The sequence below is a fragment of the Balaenoptera ricei genome, chromosome 7, assembly GCF_028023285.1.
Source record: "Balaenoptera ricei isolate mBalRic1 chromosome 7, mBalRic1.hap2, whole genome shotgun sequence".
Lineage (NCBI taxonomy): Eukaryota > Metazoa > Chordata > Mammalia > Artiodactyla > Balaenopteridae > Balaenoptera > Balaenoptera ricei.
The window spans coordinates 54,090,808-54,112,070 of NC_082645.1; the positions used below are offsets into that span (position 1 = coordinate 54,090,808).

Genomic DNA, 21,263 nt, shown 5'->3' on the forward strand with positions numbered 1-21,263 from the left:
TCAGCCATATAAAAGAATGAAATTCTGCCATTTGCAATAACATGGATGGACCTAGAGAGTATTATGCTTAGTGAAATAAATCAGAGAAAGACAAATATCGTATGTTGTCACTTATATGTGGAATGTAAAAAATAAAACAAAGTAGTGACTATTACAAAAAAGAAACAGACTCACAGATATAGAGAACAAACTAGTGGTTACCAGTGGGGAGGGGTGAAGGTGGGAAGGGCAGGATAGGGGAAGGGGATGAAGAGATATAAACTATTATGTATAAGATAGATAAGCTACAAGGATATATTGTACAGCATAGGAAAATATAGCCATTATTCTATATTAACTTTAAATGGAGTATAATCTATAAAAATATTGAATCACTATGTTGTACACCTGAAAGTAATCTATTATAAATCAACTATACTTTAATTAAAAAAAAAAAACTAGTGTGACCTATTTAATCACTCCAATCACTCTGTGCCTCAGTTTCTTTATCTATACAGTTAATACAGATTAAGAGGATAATGCATGCAAAACACTTGGCACAGAGTAAATACTCCCTACATGTTAGCTCACACTGTTGTTCAGAAGGGGAACACCACATGCTTTAGTTACTTCTAAAGTGTTGCGTGACCTGGCTTGCATTACTGACAGAAATGATGCTTGATCTGGCTTTATGAAACATGACAAATGCCCACACAAAACGGAGTTGAACAAAGACCTGACTATGATATTGTGCTAACCAAAAGACTTTTGTTGACTGGAAAAATATGCACTCAAGTGGTCTGGAAGAGAATGGAGATCTTAGATTTTATGAATTCCTACAAAGTGCTTTAAAACTAGTGTAACTGAGTTATTAGATCATGACAATTTAACACTCTGTTTTTTATGAATGTTTATATAACCAGCTTTTTAAAAAAATCTAAGGATCTAGAATCATGTTTTAAATTTTTAAAAACAGTCCTCCAAGCCAGCTCAGATCTTGACTTTATAACAGATATTCACCAAATATTATTCTTTGACTACAACACCAGAATTCTGTCTTAACCACAAAAAATTTCAACATAAGCATAACAGGGAATATTTAATGTGATTATGTGCTTATAATTTTATTGTGTGAGTGTGAGGGAGATTCACAGTTAACAGAAAGTAATGGTCAAATTTACAAAAATATATCATTCCTGAAAAATAAGCATATGTGTATGCTTGCTTAACTTAAAGGGAACAAAACATTCTTAGGCTATCAAAATAGTGAGTGGCAAGGCACTTGATAAAGACATTTTCTCTCATATGACAATCCTACAATGTTCTAACAAACAAACAAACATGCGAACTCAAATGAGACATTTCACAAAATAATAACAGAGCTGGGAGTCATGCCGATCATGTCCTCAGCATAATTAGAGGGTTACCATTACTGTCAACCCCAACAATTTTTTGTAACACTTAATTTCGTGGTGCTACACTAAGAATGTCTCTTATGTCCAGGGGCATTTGTAGAACTAGTTCCTCAACTGTGCTCCCAAGGGCAATTGCCCATGCAGTAACTGGAGTACTGTGTTCTTAGCACTGTGCTATATACTGTGGAAGATGGAGAAGGCAGCTAAGTACCATTCTTGTCTCCAAAGAACTTGCACTTAGGTAGGCAAGGCAAGCTTATGGACAGTCCAAACAACACATGATACAAGATAATACATAAATCAAGTTAGCACATTTAGGTAGCAGTCATCCCTTTACGTAGACCAAGGTTGGAACATGAAATGATTTTGAGTGAACCTACCAGCCTTTGGCCTGTGCAAAATTAGGACATAGGTAAAATGTACCTTTGATAATGGTCCATCTCTCCTATGAGCCTTCTTTCCATTGCTAGTGGAATAGATGTTTCCCTAGTCCCGTGCAGTTTTGGGGGAGCTGCCTACTACTCCCTTCTTGCCACATACTCTGATGCAGGAAAATTCCCAATAGTGTGTTCCTGACTGAATCTTCCACCACCTTTGCCTGGACCTTCAAATCCAAATGGCACCTGGAGGGAATAGTGTCTTGGGCACTGACAATAATACACCTTCACCTTCCCCTTAACTCTCAGTGGAGTGAGTAAATGATGACTTGGGATTCCATCTGTAAAAGCTTGTCCTCCCTGTGGGGGCATGATTGATAAATGCTAAGTGGTGTGATTCTGAGTAGAAATTTCATTAGAACTGTAGAAGGGGAAGATGAAAGACTCTGAAGTGGTAGATTCACTTCTATTCCTCTTTTGCCAAATGCCATCATTATCCTACTTCCACAAAGTAGAACCAAGGAGTCATTCTTTTTTTTTTTTGGTCACTTTTAAAAACTGACATATAGTTGACATACAATATTATGTTCGTTTTAGGTCTACTACATAGTGATTTGACATTTACATACATTATAAAATGATCACCACAATGAGTCTAGTAAATCATCTGTCCCCATACAAAGTTATTACAGTACTATAGACCATATTCCTTATGCTGTATATTACATACACATGGCTTATTTATTCTATAACTGGAAGTTTGTATCTCTTAATCTCCTTGACCTATTTCACCCCCCTCCCCCCTCCCCTCTGGCAACCACTCATTTATTCTCCGTATCTATGAGCCTGTTTTTGTTTTGTTTTTTTTTTAATCTTTCTTAGATTCCACATATAAGTTAAGATAATACAGTATTTGTCTTTTTCTGTGTGACTTATTTCACTTAGCATAATACACTCTGGATCCAACTATGATTTCATTTTGTTTTGCCCAAGTAGTATTCCATTGTATATAAATACCACATCTTCTTTATTCATTCATCTATTGATGGACACTTAGGTTGTTTCCATATCTTGGCTACTGTAAATAATGCTGCCATGTACTTCAATGTGCATAAATATTTTCAAATTAGTGTTTTTCTTTGGATAAATACCCAGAAGAGGAATTGCTGGATCCCAAGAAGTCATTCTTGATGTGTCCCTCTATCCTCCTGTCCTCCCAGTTGAATTGGTTACCAAATTCTGTCAATCTTTTCTCAAAAATGTCTTTTAGGAGTCCACTTATACCTCTTTCTTTTCTTCTTTGCCTGTATAGCAGCTGAACTTTTATTTGTGAGACTGTAAGCTCCATGATAGCATGGATCCTTTCTGATTTCCTCCCATCCTTGTATCTCTGTTGTGTGGAATACAGTATACTTGACCCCTGAATAATGTAAGGGTTAGGGGGTTTCTGAGCAGTTGAAAATCCGTGTATAACTTATAGTCAGCCCTCCACATACTTGGTTCCTCCATATCTGCAGATTCAACCAACTGAGGTTCATGTAGTACATATTTATTGAAAAAAAATCTGTACACAAGTGGACCTGTGCAGTTCAAATCCATGTTGTTCAGGGTCAACTATTATTCAATATATATCTGATCAACAAATAAACAAGTTAGAAGCTGCACTAAATTTTAAATCTTTGAATATTTGCACAGAAAGGAAAGGAAAATAATAATTACAGGAAAGAATAAACATAAGCCAAAGGATAAAAGAAAGAATTAATATGGCTTACTCATAGGTCAAAAATAAGATTGACTAGAGCTGAGGGCAGACTCTGGGAAGTTAATGGTAAATAACTTTCCATAGAAGGTTTGGGGTCAGATCATAAAGGCAACAGATTTTATGCTTGTTGGTAGGAAAGTGGAGATTTTTAAGCAGGATGGTGATAAATTGGAAGCAGAGCTTAAATATATGCTAGTTGAAGCAAAATGCCAGTACTAATTCAGATGTGATATGATGAGGACCTAGATTTGGGAAGCAGCAGTAGAGATTACAAAGGAAAGCCTAGAGGGAGAAAAAAATACTTCAAAGAAAAAAAGAAGAACTTGCGCCAGGGTAAGTGAATGTGGGGTGTGGATATAAGTCTCTTCATTACATATTTTAATTAATCTCTCTAGACCTACCTTCACTCTGCATAGGACTTTCCAGATCCATTTAATTTATTGTTATTTTCAGTAACATGTATGTTGTACAGAAAATAGAATATGAAAAAAGTCCTTTAAACCAATATCTTAATTTCAGCACGACTGACATTTTGGATTGGATAATTCTTTGTAGTAGGGGTTACCCTGCACATTGTGGGATGTTTAGCCACATTCCTGTCCTCTACCCACTAGATACCACTAGCACCAGCTTACCCAGTTGTGGCAACTAAAAATGTCTCTAGACATTGCTAAATGTCCCCTGCAGATGGAGAGGGAAGGGCAATATTTCCCCCATTGGAGAACCACTGCTCTAAAAATATAGTCCTATAAAGTACACAATATCATCTTTATAAATATTTACTATAACATAACAAACACATTTTCATTCCACTTTAGAAAGTGACACCTTTGTTAAGGGAAAATACATCTCATGTTAAATGTAAACATTATTTTAAAAGGGATTCTTAGAATCTTTAAATGTACTTACATTGAGCTCTAAAACTATTCCAAGGCAATCAATCAGCAATGACACAAGTGTGGCCACAGTAATGATAACCACTGTTATGATAATGTGGAAAACTGACGAAAGCGTCCCACCAAAAAATACATTGGCAATTACCTGCCAAATATAAACAGATTATTTAGAGAGGGAGTCTCAGAGTTGTGCAGGACTTATTAAGAGAGTATTTTATATTATAGTAGTTAGGACTGTATAAAATACTACCAATTAGGCAATCAATCAAATCTTAAGCCAAAGCCATATGAATGAATGTTCTATTGTTTCCAAAGTATTTACACATAGACACACACACATATCAATAACAAGTATTCTTTGTTGAACTATTAGACAGGCAGTGGATTACATTCCCTACTCAGAACATGGCATACTAATGTGTGAATAAATATATTTCTCAAGTGTAAGAGAGACCTTGGGAAGTTACCTTATCCTTCCTCCTTGAGTCCAACAAGGTTACCACTTACACAAACTACAGATGCTATTTAGATTATTTGAATGACCTCTAAGGAAGGGGTTAGCACAATATCCTTTAATAATAATGGGTGTGTAATATCCTTTACTAACAGGAAATTAATTTCATATAATCTAAATCCTATTTGATACAAGCCAAGTCTATTTTATCTCGCCTTTCCTCAACAAAAATGGAGAAGAGTTGATTACCATTTTCCATTGATACTCAGATCAGGAAATCGATCAACAGTTACTTATTTACTGTGTCCCACAGTTTGTTATGACTTGCTAAGAGAAAATGTCTAGGAGATGATTCCTATTCTCAGAAATTAACATCCTAATTGGAGAGATCCAACCAATCTAATGAAACAAATAGTGATCAATTTTTGACAGATTAAAAAGATCAAATACAATTCAGAACTAGACAGTGCTTTAGTTATCTAGATCTGTCTCCCTGAGGGTAATCAGCTTTACAGTATTCCTGAAATGTGCTTGTCCTACCTTGGCTTGAGGCAGGACTTGAAACATGGATGGGATTTAGAACAGAATTATAGACCAAGGCAACAGTGTGAAAAAGAGCAAAGAGGTAAGAACAGTAAAGATACGTATGGGGGACAAGGAGGAGACAGCCTGAATAGGGTGGTAGCTCTATGCAAAAGAACCACGAGACAAGTATTGGAAATGGTGGGAGAGGGTCAGATGCTGGGAGACCTTAATGACTGTGATAAGTAGCATTCCTAGTTGAGTAACAGTCCCCCATTGACTGGATACTGCCATAACTCTGTTAATAATTAAATGGGGATACTAATCACTCTTACTCATTTATGGTTTTACAATTGGTAATGTCCTTCCAAATATTATCTAATTTGAAGTTCATTCTTATAGATGAAGATCACTGAGTGGGGCAGGCTAGTGAGAGTATTTATTAGGCACAGACTGGCTTTGTGGCACCCTTGTACTTGGCTGGCTACTTTACCTGTGAATAGAAACAGCTTTGATTATATTTAGGCCAACTGTATATTTGTGTGTGTGTGTGTGTGTTTGTGTGTGTGTGTGCAGAAAGGAGAAAAAGAAAAAGGAAGTGAATGGGTGAGGTATATACAAAGTTCCTCTGCCTAGTATTTGCTACCATGGCAGAGATCTTGGTTCAGTTCTGTCTTCCTGTCATGGCAGCTAGAAAGGAAACACAAGTTTGAAGTACTGAAGACATAAGCTATACAGGTGGAGTGACTCTGACAGACCACGAGCAGTTCACCAGAAACCACATGAGAATGCGCCATTTATTACTGCTGATCTAGAGATCAGATTTGAACCTAAAGTACTGGGCAGAAACTAAAATAAAACCATTTCCGGAATCCAACAATAGTTGGTAAAAATTTTAAAGGCTCTTCAATTTAAAAAATATTCATCAAGTTCAGTCTACTGCTCCCTATATTTGAGGAGAGCTGGCCTATGAGTTATACATTTGTAAGTGAGGACAAGTGATAATTGCAAAGGATGTACATAGCGCTGAACATTTCCTCATTCCTTTTCCTTGTGCAGTGCCCTATCTGCAGAATTGGCATAAGGTAAGCACTGGTGTGCCTCTAGAAGCCTGCCCATTAGTTAGTGTATTTGAAGCTCTGTAGGCATTTCGCTTCACACATTAGACCCATTGACATGGTGCACTGTGTACACAGCCTCTAGGAATAGATCCTAAGACTAAGCCTTTTCAGTGTGATTCCTGAAAGAACCACTATGAAGCAGGATCATGTTTTTCTGCTAAATGGTACAGCCGATTTTTAGCTTACTGTATAAGGGATTCCTGACAAGCCACGTTATCCAATTTTACACAAAAAGAATTAGTTCTCTTTTACCTAATCTTCCTCTACAAATTCAGGTGGGCTATATAACATAACTTGGAGTAGACTTTATAAGTGAAATATATCAATATACAGATATAAGTAAATAATATACTCTCTATTATTTTATATGATATATAAGTATAAATAGATAAATATATTTATCATAATAAACATATTTATAAATTTATGAATGAATAAAGAAATGTTTATTTTATATTTACATAAATATAAACATTTATAAATTTATAAATATATAAATAAAATATATCTGTAAAACTAATGGTTTAAATTGAATTTTGGGTTTTCATGAAAAATAAAATATTTTAGTTTTTTAAAACTAATAAAACTCATCAAATCTGTCCTGTGGTGCCTTTAATACATGTTGACTTATAAAACATTTTAGCCAAAAAACAATTTTGTAAAACATGTTTTAAACCTTAGTACTTAATTTCTTTGTAAGATGAGTAAAATAAAATCTTGGTTTGACTCTATTATAAAGGCTGGCATTCACTTTGGAATGCAGTTGTATTAATATTTATACTTACGTTAATATAAACTAAACTACCAAATATGATTTTCAAATCCAACTTTTGAAAAAATATCTTGTAAACATCTGAATATAAATTTATCTTTAAACTGGTTAAAAGAGAAAATTTTATACATTATATTACTTGTCATGCACTTGGGAATTTGCAAAATCAAATGATTTATAAATCGCCCCAAATTAATGCAGTAGAGAAATGACCTAGGTAAAGTGGTGGAAAGAAGTTGTGCTTACCTCTCTAGTCACAAAGCATTCAATCGGGTACGTCAAAATGACAGTGACTCCATAACAAAACCTTCCAAATGTTACCAAGTCATCATTTCTGCAATAATTTTCAAATAAGTCTCCTAGAGAATAATATAAAATATTTATTTAATAGATACTGGGTATTTGAGATAAATATCTAATAAATGAGATATTGGATATTATATAAGTGAAGCTACATAAACGTCATTTAATTTAATAGAATAGACTGCCAAATCTAAACATAAATTTTGCATTCAAAAACTATATAATTACTGATGGGTATTAAAAGTAGCACATGTTCCACTTGAAAGCAAATTCATCACTAATAGTTTTTTTCTTACTCTCAGTGTTTGTTTTTAGAAGATTAGCCTTAAATTTGTACCAAGTTCTGAAAAATACTTTTATCCATTGTCTTCTTACACCAGAATCAACTCCCTAAATTCTTGTGCACTGGTTTTATAAACTTGCTTCTGGTCTTTGTTTCTGGTAAGTAAGTGACTTCATTATTAAAAAAAAAAAAAGTCTGTTAAAATAAACAAATTTCCTTTTGAAATGTTATTCTTAGATCAAGGACAATCCTGAAAGGAACAGTAGACTAGTACATGTAGGGAGCTGAATTTCCTGTATATCACGCTATAGAGTTTAATCACAAACTCAGGGCCACAGCAAGGAATTCCAAACATACATTATCTTCCACGGTATCTGATGAGCCCAAGGTAAATGCACTGATTCAAAACTGTGAAAAAATGGTTATTTCCCAGGCAGAGTATTATATTTAATTAGTTCCAAACTAAACGATGGACCATATATACATTGAACCAATTCTTACTTAGAGACTGTATTTTCTTAGACACCTGTGAGGAAATGCAGGGATCTAATGAGGGCACAGATAATGTCAGCAAAAAGTTTCCCAATATAGAAACAAGGAATATTTGAGACTGTTTATTTCCTAAATATAACATGCTTACATTTTAAAATGTTGGTCACATTTTTCAATTAGACTGAATAGAAAATTAGATAAAAGTCACACACTACCACACTGTTTACAAAGAAAACTAAATAATAATACTTCTGTACTTTTTTTTTCATTAAAAGACTAAATGACCTGCCTCTTCCCAAGACTTACTTTAAGTGACTCTTTTCCCCTCCCCCTGTTAATTGGAGTAAATGTACATTACTTTTTAGTGTTCCTTTTGGGCAGAAGGAGATTAAATCACAAAGCAGTAGTGGCAGAGGTTCATCCAAGGTTGATTGAAAGGGTTCCAACACTCTGAGAAAAAAGGACCAAAGCTCCCTGTTCACTAACCTCCACTAAAAAACAGGCCCTGCACCTTTTCAAAAGTCACTGGGAAATTCAAGAACAATGTAGAGTTCTCACTGCCTCACAAGCTGGAGTTTATGTAATGAAAGGGAACAGAAGCATGCAGTGTGCACAAACAAGACTAGATTTGCCTAAGGCAAAATGGCCTGAAGAAACAACGTCAGCTTATTCTAGCTTGAGTCTAAGTGTATTTTAGGGAATTATAGCTAGAAAAGAAAGAAAAAAACAAAAGACAACCAAAACCAAAACCAACCTGTCAGCTTTGTTATATAAAGACTTAATTATATCTGAACAATTACTAACGATAAAAACACCAGGAAGGGCTTCCCTGGTGGCGCAGTGGTTGAGAATCTGCCTGCTAATGCAGGGGACACGGGTTCGAGCCCTGGTCTGGGAAGATCCCACATGCCACGGGGCGGCTGGGCCCGTGAGCCACAACTACTGAGCCTGCGCGTCTGGAGCCTGTGCCCCGCAACGGGAGGGGCCGCGATAGTGAAAGGCCCGCGCACCGCGATGAAGAGCGGTCCCCGCACCGCGATGAGGAGTGGCCCCCACTTGCCGTAACTAGAGAAAGCCCTCGCACGAACCGAAGACCCAACACAGCCAAAAATAAATAAATAAATAAATAATTAAAAAAAAAATCCGCTCTTCGAAATAAGTGTGAGTTAACCTTAAATAGTTTAAAAAAAAAAAAAAAAAAAAAAAAAAGCTTCCCATCCAAAGTGGGTATGTCAGCTAACATCATGACCTAAGGGTTATGATTTAAAAAAAAAAAAAAAAAAAAAAAAAAAAAAAAACAAAACAAAACAAAAAACACCAGGAAGGTGTGACTAAGAAAAAGGGTTTATGTCTTACAGAAAAGGCAATTAAAACCAAGGTCCTGTGCAGACTGGAGCCTACAGGTTATTTGTCTTTGCAAACTATGTAGCAATAGTGATACATGGCAATGTTTTGAAACAATTTTTATCAAGATTTTCAAGGTCACTTCATTACTGCACTCTAATGGCACACACAGGTATTATATTTTTGATGGCACTGGGATTATGTTATTAATCACTCTTTTATGAAGCCATCTTCTTTATTTCTTGCGAAATCTCTCCCTTTAATCATAGTCACCTGTAACCTGCATTTGGAACAATGTACCACCCACCCAAGAGTACTTCAGTGTCATCCGAAAAGTAAGCTAAGCAGAACTAAGGCTAAGAGACAGTTTTTAATGGGCCAGATGTAACCAAAATGGGGTAGACGACAAGATGGAATGGAAAGAAAATGGGACTGAAAGTTAGGAGATGTGTTTTCTACTTTGTCAGCAGCCAGCTTGGGCAAGTTACTCCGCCTCTTTGTGTTCTAGGCAGGGGGTAAAACTAGTTATTCCACTTACCTTCCTAGGGTTGTCTGAAGGTCAAATGAGATAACAGACCTGCAAAAGCTGTGAAATGCATGAATCACAGTATTTAGCAGGCTGTCAGAATACCCTAACTCTCACACTACAGAGATGAGTGAACGTAAGGGTCAAGGATGTAGAAGAGATGACCATTCAGTTGTTGGGCCTGGATGAACAGAAGAAAAGAGAAGTGAATTCAGTGTGGGGTCCTGGGATGAGAGTTGGGGTGAGGAGGGAAAGCCCTGGTTTTGTGGGAAAGATGTATTTTGTGTTTAAGGCAAGAGTGAAACAACTAAGTAGAAATGTCCTGCAGGCAAGAGGCTGGAGATGAAAAGAAAGTTCTGGACTAGAGTTAAAACAATGAAAATCTCCAAGAATTTGTTGAGAAAAAAAAAAGCCAACTTGCTTGAGCCAGTTAATGGGGGTTGGGGGGAGAGAGGGAGAGGAGGTAGGAGAAAGTAAAGATGAATCACTCAGAGAGAAAAAAATATTAAGGGAGTGAATGATGGTATGGTAGTGCTCTTTTCTCTGCGGGAGGAAAGAAAGAATGTACAGAACTGTTAAGTGATTCAGAGAGGTCCATGAAAATCAGAACCAAGAAGAAGACTGTTATCTTTGAAGAGTGGAAGGATATTGGTGTCCCTGAAAGTGAAACTGCATTGGACTAGTACAGAGGGAAGCTGGAATTCATGTGCTTCGAAGTGATACCATGGAAGGAGGGAGAATGGACTACAGAAGAAGCTTAGCAGTTTAAAAAGGAGAAAATTAGGAAAACTAGGAGAGGCAGGAAGGTAGAGGAGAGAATGGGTTCTCCTCTGAAGTAGAACATTGGGTATAATTGTACTTAAAATGAGAAGTGACAGCACCACTCCATATGAACACCAAAATATGCTAATACTGAATTTTTCATTTTACCTTGGGTGTAGCCAGTAAATGTCAAGTATCCACATGTAGCAAAGAGAATACTGATAAATACAGAAATCAATGTGGACACATGGATGATGCGAGACCACTTAGCTACTGTGGGTTCTTCCAAAGAACCATAAACTAAGAAGCAGTTATGGTGGCAAATAAATGCTGCAATACAAGAAAAAAAAAAAGCATTATTAAAGCAAGCACCATAGTTCTCCCTTTCCTTCTGAAAATTCAGAGATGTATGCTACTTTGAAATACTAATGAACTGAAGTTCAAATATACTAATTTACTAAATATGTCAGAAATAATCTTTCTTTCTAACAGCTGTAGGAAAGAGAAATTTCATTTGCATTAGGCTTATATTCTCCTCATGTCACTCTTGATATATACCAGGCCTGTCCAACTTTCTCTCCCATTTCCCAGTGGCCTTTCCAATCTTAAAGGAAATCTAAACAGCACCATATTTTCAGTCCAGAGCTTCCTTTCCCATCTGGGATATAACAGAGTAACTTTAGAGGGCCAATTCACAATACTTTGTGTGCAAGGTTTTGAAGAAGTCCATAACACTTGCTAGATTTTCAAGTTAAGAAACAAGAAGACTTAAATGAGTTTTCTGCATGAGGAAGAGACTTGTCCAAATAGAAGCAAATTCTGGTGATGAGTGAGAAAAGTCTGAGCCTAATTTTATGTTGGCACAAACTGGATCATATGCTGCTAATGGGAAGTCTAAAACTTAGGACATCTGCTCTCCAGACACAAATATGAAACACAGCACTTTTTCATGGTACAGAAGACTCCATATTGAGAAAGGGCCTTGGAAACTATCTACTCACCAAACGACATTACACCAACAGCCTGAATAGCACTGGGCTTTGCAAATGTCCAGGCATCTTCTGTTTTTGGTCTAGAAGAGAAATCAGTTAATTTGACGAATGATTAAACAAATGCAAGCATAAGCATAAAAGAAAACAAGAAATGATGTCACACTATAAATTGAACATCTTTAAGTCAGAAATTAATAAGGGGCTCCCATTCATCTTTTTAAAATTGTAAATAAATTTCCCAGGAACACCAATGTTACTGTTAACCTCAGTCCTTGAAAATGCATGCCAATGACTTGGAGAGACTCTAGTATTACATATTTAAAATGGACCACTTAACTCTGTGACTTTATCTACTTATCAATTTAGCAACAAACATTTGTTATGCACTCATCATTTGAGATACTTGTTGAGGGAGATTCAAACATTAATAATGCAAAGTTCTTCCTCAGTTAATCAATGCTGCCCTTTATTTCCCTTTAACTCTTCCAGGTTCATCCTACCCATGGGAAATTCACAGTTGGCACTACACTTTATTGAGAAAGGTAGGCTTGAACTAATATTAATTGAAAAGGTACTTAACTATGTTCTAGGAACTATCCTATGCTATCTCAATCTTCACAATAACACTTAAGTATTATTATCACCATTTAATGCACTAGGAAAGTCAAGCTCTGGGTGGTGACATATCTGGTCAAGCTTCCACAAACAGTAAGTAAAGAAGTTGAGATCCGTCTCTTTGGTCTGTCCGTCTCTTCCTTACTGAACTGCCAGTTGCCTCAAATTCCCACCTGTATATACACTTCTCAAAGAGGTTTTAGAAATATATGCACTTTAAATAGCTTGAATACGTCTCTGCACAGGCTCCAAGGTCAGACAGCCTGTGTGATCTTCTGGCCCCATCCACTTATTAGCTATGTGATCTTAGGCAAAGTACTTAACCTTTCTGTGCTTCAGTTTTGATATCTATAAAATGAGGATAATTATAATAGTACCAAATTCACTGAGTTATTGTGTAAATTAAATAAGAAAAAAAAGTAAAACTTTGGAAGAGAGCCTAGCATACAGTAAGTATTCAATAAATGGTCACTGGTATTATCAGCTTATGTATTAACATTGTTATTATTATAGTGTCATTTAATAGAAGGTAGCAAATGTCCAAAAGTATGGCCAGCTTCCCTGAAAAGGAAAGGCTTCAGTGAGACCCAAAAAAGGCATAAGATAGAAGAGGGGGACAGGGAAGAAGGGTCCTAGAAAGCATAAAGGCACTAGGTATAAATCCATCTATTTCCTAAGTTTGTTATTCATTCTCATTGTAGACACAAAAATGTCTCATCTGTTTTGTCAAAGTTAGTGGGATTTATGCATTATATTACTTCTTTCCATATTTGAAATGAACATTACAGACACGAACTAAGGAGCAATGCAAGGGAGGCCTCCTGCTGTTACAATGCTTGCTCAGAATCCCATAGTTTGTTGAGTGGGAGCTGCTGCCACCTGCTGCTTCCACTACTCATTGCAGTGAACATTACCGACAGCAGCATACCTGTCAAATTCCAATGTTAATGTGGAAAAATACAAATTTTGTCCACAGTCCTTAAACATTTTTTTGAGAAAAGGCAGCACTAACAATTGTAGAAGCTTGAAGATTTTTAACTTTCTAATATGTTTTAAATGATCTACTTTCCCTGGTAGGGTATTTCCAGGTGAATAATATTCATTTTTCCTTTCAGTACAGATTGTGGTGGTGCCCTACTTTTTAACTCTTATATTAGTAATGAAAAGGTAGGAGTTTTATTTTTATTTTTCTTCTTTCATTTAAGTTTAAAAGGTTTTTCCTGGTCCATATGGTTCCTTGATATTCCTAGATAAGATGGAGTGTGAAATAGTACCTACGATGATTTTGGATTTTCTGTGTTCAGCTAATGATGCTGATTTTACAAGATGGAAAATACCAAAAACATGTTACAGATAGGAAAAAATGTGTGTCCAAATCTAGATAAAGAGAAGGAAAGAGACATTGAATATGGTTTTCCAACCTTTTGTAAATTAGCCTGGGATTGAGTTCCAGAAAAATGGTTCCACAGAAAAAAGAAAAGAGAAAGTTTCTTGGTATATTTTATGAAATCTTGATACTCAGTGTGGGTGAGAAAATGAAGTTACAGACTGCTCTGACTTTAGAATATAGATGCTGAAATAGAAAGTGAAATATTATCAAATGCAATCAAGCAATGTTTAAGAAAAAAATCATGTCTAAGAAGAGTTTTTTCCAGTAAGTGCAAGAGTAGTTCAGTAATAGAAAAATCTATTAGTAAAAGTCATCACATTAACAGATTAATGGAGAAAAAAGCTTATGACTGACCATTTCAAAATAGGTAGAAAAGCGTACAATCCAGTATTTATTTTGACAAGCATGCTAAGCACGCTATTATTAAAGTAGAACTTCCTTAACCTAATAAGGAATATATACCAAAACCTATAGCAAGTGACATATTTAAAAGTGAAAAGTTAGAAATATTACAATTAAAGGCAGAAACTAGATGAGGATGTTCACTATCACTGCTTTCAGAATATACTATTGGAACTCCTAGCTAATGCAATAAAATAAGACTGAGTGATAAGATATGTAATCATTGGAAAGTGATAAATTACTTGGACACAATATAATTATGTACACAGAAAATTCAGGGGAATCTACTGACAAGCTATTGGAAATTAATAAGAGCATTCAGCAACTTCACTGGATACAAGCTCAATATACAAAAATTAATAGGGTTGATGTATACAAAAAAGAACCAGTTAAAATGTTTTTTAAATGGCAGTGACAACAAAAACACTAAATATTTTTAAAGATATGCATAATATTAATGGCATGACATAATTTTATTGAAAGACAAACAAATGGAGAGATATACCATATCCATATTTATGAATGGGAAGACTCAATATCATGTAGATGTCAATTCTCTCCAAATTAATATTTAATTTCAAAGAATAAAACATAATATCGATGGAGGAGAGATTGTTTTAAACCTATAAAGGCAAAAACCATAAAGGTAAAAATTGATAAACCTGATAAAATCAATGGAAGGTAAATATTAATATAAAATGTCTGTATAATAAAATAATCCATATTCAAAGTTAAAAAATAAAAGCTAAAAATTGGGAGATGAAATGTTTCTTGCATATAACCAAGAAAGGGTTATTATCCAGTGTATATTAAATGCTACTGCATATCATAATAAAAAGATATTCCAATGAACAATAGACAACAGGTAATTGACAGAAAAGGAAATGAGAATGGCCAACAAATACGCTGTATGTTCCTCACCCTCCTTCATAATTAGAAAAACTCAAATGAAATACATTAAAAAAAATTTTTATACCTACTTCAATAATAGCAATGTTGAGAAGTTGCTAGGACAAGATACAGTTATTATGGAGGGAATTGTAAACTGTAAAACAGTTTGGAGAAGATCTTGGCAGTATCTAGTAAAGTTTAAGGTACTCAAAGCTTATAAGCAAACAATTACATTTCTAAATCTCTAAACCATCAGAGTGTATGCTGTAGAGCAATTAAAAAGTCACCCAGTGCTAATTTTATCAAAATGGAAATATACTGAATACAATATTGAGGGAAAAATAGTGAGTTATATTAGAGAATGTACATTTTTTTTACCATAGTGATTATTTATGTATATTTGACAAACATACTAATCAATACTAATACTATTGCCAATACATAAGTGCATAGTATAAGTATAAAAGCATGAACAGGAATGATTCAAACCAACTTAAGAATAACAGTTATGTCTGGGAAAAGAAAAATGAATCCAACTTAAGAATTATAGTTACTGCTATGGAAAGAGAAGTAAATTGACTTTTAAATATGATAGTCTATTGTCGATAAAGACTGGAACCAAATACAGAAAATTATTTCAAAAAAGATTTAGCCCAATTTAAAGCTTTCTGAACTTTATATAATTATACAATATTTTCTACATGAAATCTTTTTTGGATTTGAACTTAATTTTTAAGCTGAAATTTCCATAAATAGTTTATAACTAAAATTACATTCTTCCTGCTGGAAAGTCATTCAAATCATTCAATTTTCAACAAATATTTGCTGAACACTACCAATGTGGCAATCAGTGTTATGACCACTGGAAATGCTGCAGAGAAAAAGACAAAACAAAGAGGTCAAATATTTTTTATTCTGTATGATCATCTAGAATAGCAGCATACAATACTGTGTTGGGGAGGAAGACATTTTCCGCTATTCTAGGTTCTTCTGGCTGCTCTAAGAGTTAAATTGACATGAGACAGATTAACAGGAGAAAATCAAACAGAAGTTTAATGACAGGTATACATGGGAGAGACCCAGGGGAACTGAGTAACTCGCCAAAATGGCCAAAACCCTCACCTTAAATACCATCTTTAGCTAAAGACAAACAAGGATGTTGGGGGTAGTGGTTTGGGACTTTGAAGGGGAGGAAGGCAATTCACATGAAGATGGAAAAGTAAATGTTTGGTAAAGAAATGTCTGCTGGGCCATGTGGAGACATGGGACATTTAGTGGACCCTGATCTCTAGCCCTTGCCAAGTTTCTCCACCACACCTAGCACATATTCTTTGCAGGTATCTCTGGTGATTGCTCTATTCCAGGAACGTCCCTCTATCTGAATTCTTTTAGGCAGTGAGGAAGAAGGTCAAAGGTACTTCCTGAGTCTTTTGGGTCTTGATTGTTTTCAGCTCAAAATAATCCACCTGCCAAAGAGACACATTTTGGCATGGCAAATTTTGCTCCCTTACAATTGCTTTCTGTGCTGATGGAAATGTTCTACATCTGTGCTGTGCAATATGGTGACCACTATACACATGTGGCTACTGAGCATTTAAAATTATGGCTAGAGTTAATTAATTTTTAATTCTACTTAATTTTACCTAAATAGTCACATGTGGGGGGAGATAAATTAGGAGTTTGGGATTAACATATATACACACTACTATATATAAAATAGGTAAACAACAACGACCTACTGTATAGCACAGGGAACTATACTCAATATCTTGTAATAACCTATAATGGAAAAAAATCTGAAAGAGACTATATATATATTTATATATATATATTTATATGTATAACTGAATCGCTTTGATGTAAACAACACTGTAAATTAACATTTGCAACTAACACAACATTGTCAATTAACTATACTTCAATAAAAAATCATAAAATAAAAAAAAGTCATATGTGGCTGGTTGCTACTGTGTTGGACAACATAGATCTAAAAGGAGTGGTATAGGTAACTTTTGTTGCAGAAAACCTAATTAGCTTCTAATGGTCTAGAAGAGTTAAAGAATTTACTTAAAGAGGGTTTATTTTTCCTGCAGTGTAGCTTATGCGGTAAGTTTCAGCTACTATTTACCAACTGAACTTCCTGAGAGGCAAGTAGAAGAAAGGATGAGATGAGTGTAACAGTAGACAAGAATAATACTTTGTTAACTTATAAAGAACCATGGCTACCAGAGAATTTGAGAAAGAAAAAAACAAGAAGAAGAAAAGAAAAAGAAGATGAAGAAAGCAAAAAAATAACAAACTGGGAGAAACAAATCAAAACTGTCATTATGAATACAGACATAGGGGGAAAACACAGTACATAGTAGTCATATTGAAATATTATTAAATATGAATCAAGGAAAGACTAATCTGTTATTACAAAGTGATTAAATTATAGGATGAGCACTTTCCTTTTTTTTAATTTTAAAGAATAATTCACAATAAGTAACCTGTAATAGGAAATGGTTTTCAAATGATTTTCCAAAATCAAACATATTAACATACAACTCTTCAGGAGTATTTCTTTTGTACAAAGAGAGGCTAATTTTCTTCTGAAGAAACCCCCAAATAAGAACTACTCTCGAGTTTCTTTTTGTTTTAGATTCTTCTTTTGGCGCCGTCAAAGTTCATTTCCCTGAGAACTGAAACCAACCACATTTCCTGGTGTGTGTCTAGAGTTTGCAATGGAAGCCAACAGTTTTGAAGTTAGTCCACTGCGGTCGATAGCATCTCTTCAGCAAGTGTTAATGTTACCTAGTAATGCATAAACCAGCTCTTTATCCCCATTTGGCTCCTACCTGCTTCTTTCATTTAATGTGATTATTTGCTGGCTATAGATAAAACTGTGATTAATATTATCAATAAGGGACAACTAGAACAATAATGAACTTAATTTCCACTGTGAAGGAACTTTCTCTCGACTAAGGAAAAACATACGGAATACAGCAAGCTCAAATAGAAACAAATAATGAGCTCTGGGGTCAGGTGGATTTGGATTTAAATTTTTTTTTTTTTAAGAACATAAATTACCATTTTTCTTTTCCAATGGTACAAAACAATTTTGTCAAAAACGATTTCCAACTTAAAATGAAGAGTATAATAAAGTTTTCAAGTATAATTTCCAAGATTAACCCTGTACAAATGATATACATATTTTAGAAGTTCCAATACTTGCTGGGGAATTTTTTTAAACACTAAACATCTTTGTGATTAAGGCTACTTTAATCTTATCAATTAACCTTCTAAGAGCATACTGTGAGAGAACACAAGCAGAGTAAAAACACCATGCTGTTTTCTGCACAAGAGAGACCCAGGTGATGCGCTGACACGAGCGTGTCTGGCCTGATCAGTAACACGGCAGACTTCATCTTCAGACCAGCCGACCTGCACAGGGGGCCGCACAGACCCGTTCTCTCGCTCTCTCTTCTCTAACTTGGAACAGTAAAACATTATTTTAGATCATCTTAGCAAACTAGGGGCAAGCTTACACACCTCGAGGCTCACAGTCATTCTAGGTGGGACCTCACACACCTGGGGTGTCTGATTTCAAATAAGCCTCGGAAGACCCTCTCATGCTGACCTGCCCCTTCCGCTGCTCTCCAGATGAGAGGGTCAAGGGCCTTCTCACCCTTCTGAAGGCTGTCACCACACAGAGGCCAGCATATCTCTTGATGACCACACAGGCGCTGGTGGACATTGCCACACAAGGGCAAAGAAGTGTGAGGCCTGGGGAAGCCCTGCTCCCTGGTTTGGAGCCTGCGGGAGCCCTGGCCCTGCTCCTCCTCCTCGCTTCCCCTCCCCTCCTCTCTTCAGGCCTCACCCCACGCCTCACGCATCAGGTCAGCGTGTGCTGACCGTGGTGTCTGTGCGGGCGTCCTGGTGGCCATCAGGCCTGCCCGGGGGTCGGCCAAGGTGAGTGAGGCCATGCAGGGCCAGGGGTCAAACAGGTGGGCATTGTGCACTCATAACAAGGAAAGACCCTCAAAATAAAGTGAAACTAAAACAACAGAGAGGGCTTCCCTGGTGGCGCAGTGGTTGAGAATCTGCCTGCCAATGCAGGGCACATGGGTTCGAGCCCTGGTCTGGGAAGATCCCACATGCCGTGGAGCAACTAGGCCCGTGAGCCACAACTACTGAGCCTGCATGTCTGGAGCCTGTGCTCCACAACAAGAGACGCCACGACAGTGAAAGGCCCGCGCACCGCGATGAAGAGTGGCCCCCGCTTGCCGCAATTAGAGAAAGCCCTCGCACAGAAACGAAGACCCAACACAGCCAAAAATAAATAAATAAATAAATAAATAAAAAAAGAGAATTACTTCTTGAATTAAAGACAAAAGTACAGTTTAAAAAAAAAACAACAGAGAACTTCTGCCTAAGAATATTTGGCTTTAGAAGGTAAATAAAATAATTACATTTCTTAAAATATAATTTTCTGACTGACATTCCTAAATCCTACATGTACATTACTTCCTAACTGCAGATTTTCAAAAGGCAATTAATAAAAAGACAATTCAGGTCATTCTTAAATAATATGAGCATAAACTCCTTAAAAATTAGATTATGATTTCCGGTATTTATATACACATTCTACGGAGAGATGGCTATTGAAAACAAAATAAAATAAAATAAAAACCAAAGGTGCAAATGAAGTCTCACTCCTGCAGGGAAGTAAAGCTCTTTCTGAATCAGACAGGAAAGTGAGAAACTGGACCCAGCTGAGCAATGTCTCCACCAGCGACCGTCCGAGAGCAGTGACTATGTTCATGCCTAAGATTCCTCCTTCTGCAAATAACCCTTCAGACACATTCAAAAATGTCTCACTGAGACCTAAATTAGGTTTTTAAGATTTCGTCACTTCGTGGGAAAAGCTGGTTGTGATCTGCAAATGACTATTATCAATTCTCGACTCTCGTTTTGTTATTTTACTCCTTGTAACGGTAAACGCAAAACTTAACTTTCATCTCTTGGACAAATATAGAGCACAAAGTCAAATAAATAACACGGAGAAGAGAACATTCCTCTGGGCAGTTACAAACACTCGGGGTGGGGATGCTCGGCGGTCACCATTCCAAAGCCCTCTCTCATGGCCCTGCTCTGACCGTGTCGCTCCGTGTCTCCTCTGGGGTTGGCGTGATCTCCCGGGAGGGAGGGGCTGGCGGGGTCCCCCTGCGTCCAGGAGGACAGCCACTCGCGCACAGTGACCGTGTGTGCCTCCATCTGGCGCTGCAGGATTTAAATTTTAACTTTATGATATACTAGCAGGGTGACTTTGGGCAGACTACTTAATGACACTGGTCTTAGTGTTTTCTGCTGTAGAACAGAGACGATATTAATTGTATTTTGTATATCTGACACAAAGGTCATGAGAAAATGAATGAGAGAGTGTGGTATATAGCGGACAATCAGTGTTAGATGGGACCTCGTTCTGTTCTTTTTCCCTTTCCTCATGTTATCACTAAAGTAACAATACATGCCTTAGTCTGGGTGTAAGGACCTGCAAGTTCATGAAATGCAATCTTCATCATGGTATTCATATTCTTTTAGAGAATGAAGGGACCTTGAGAAAGGCAAGCTATCTTATTTTAAATAAGCAAACAATTAATCTTGATAACAGATGATACACATGCAACCAAACAGGCAGCCGTTTGGTTTTGATTACGGTGAAAAAGATGAAAAGATTCATTTATGCTTTAGATACTGACAGATAAGTGGTCGGTATTCCATCCCACCCACCATACCCCATACACTTTTCTGCACAACTGGGTCTGCCAAATTAGTGCAGCTTCCAGCTGCAGAAAACCCCTTGGGTAATCTCAGGGCACCTGGAGCTGCTCACCTCACTCCAGGGTACAGCTTAGCCCAGCTGTCAGTTCCCCAGCTAAGCTGTAGCTTCTCTGTGCTGATATAAATTTTGCTACAGTGGTGT

The 21,263-nt window shown here is 36.4% G+C and overlaps 1 protein-coding gene and 1 long non-coding RNA gene across 3 annotated transcripts in view; one reads left to right on the top strand and one right to left on the bottom strand.

Moving 5' to 3' along the window:
• LOC132368979 (uncharacterized) overlaps positions 1-21,263 on the top strand; it is a 113,891-nt gene that overhangs the window by 62,741 nt on the left and 29,887 nt on the right. The gene's annotated exons all lie outside the window — the stretch shown is intronic.
• Positions 1-21,263, bottom strand: part of SLC38A11 (solute carrier family 38 member 11) — a 52,612-nt gene that overhangs the window by 5,029 nt on the left and 26,320 nt on the right. Inside the window, exons 8-11 of one of the 2 annotated variants that reach the window (XM_059928004.1) lie at positions 12,010-12,080; positions 11,177-11,338; positions 7,545-7,657; positions 4,443-4,574 (exon numbers count right to left, since the gene is read on the bottom strand). In XM_059928004.1, coding sequence (XP_059783987.1) covers positions 4,443-4,574; positions 7,545-7,657; positions 11,177-11,338; positions 12,010-12,080 — 478 coding nt within the window. The remainder of the gene's footprint in view (positions 1-4,442; positions 4,575-7,544; positions 7,658-11,176; positions 11,339-12,009; positions 12,081-21,263) is intronic. The other variant, XM_059928005.1, reaches the window with a different exon arrangement.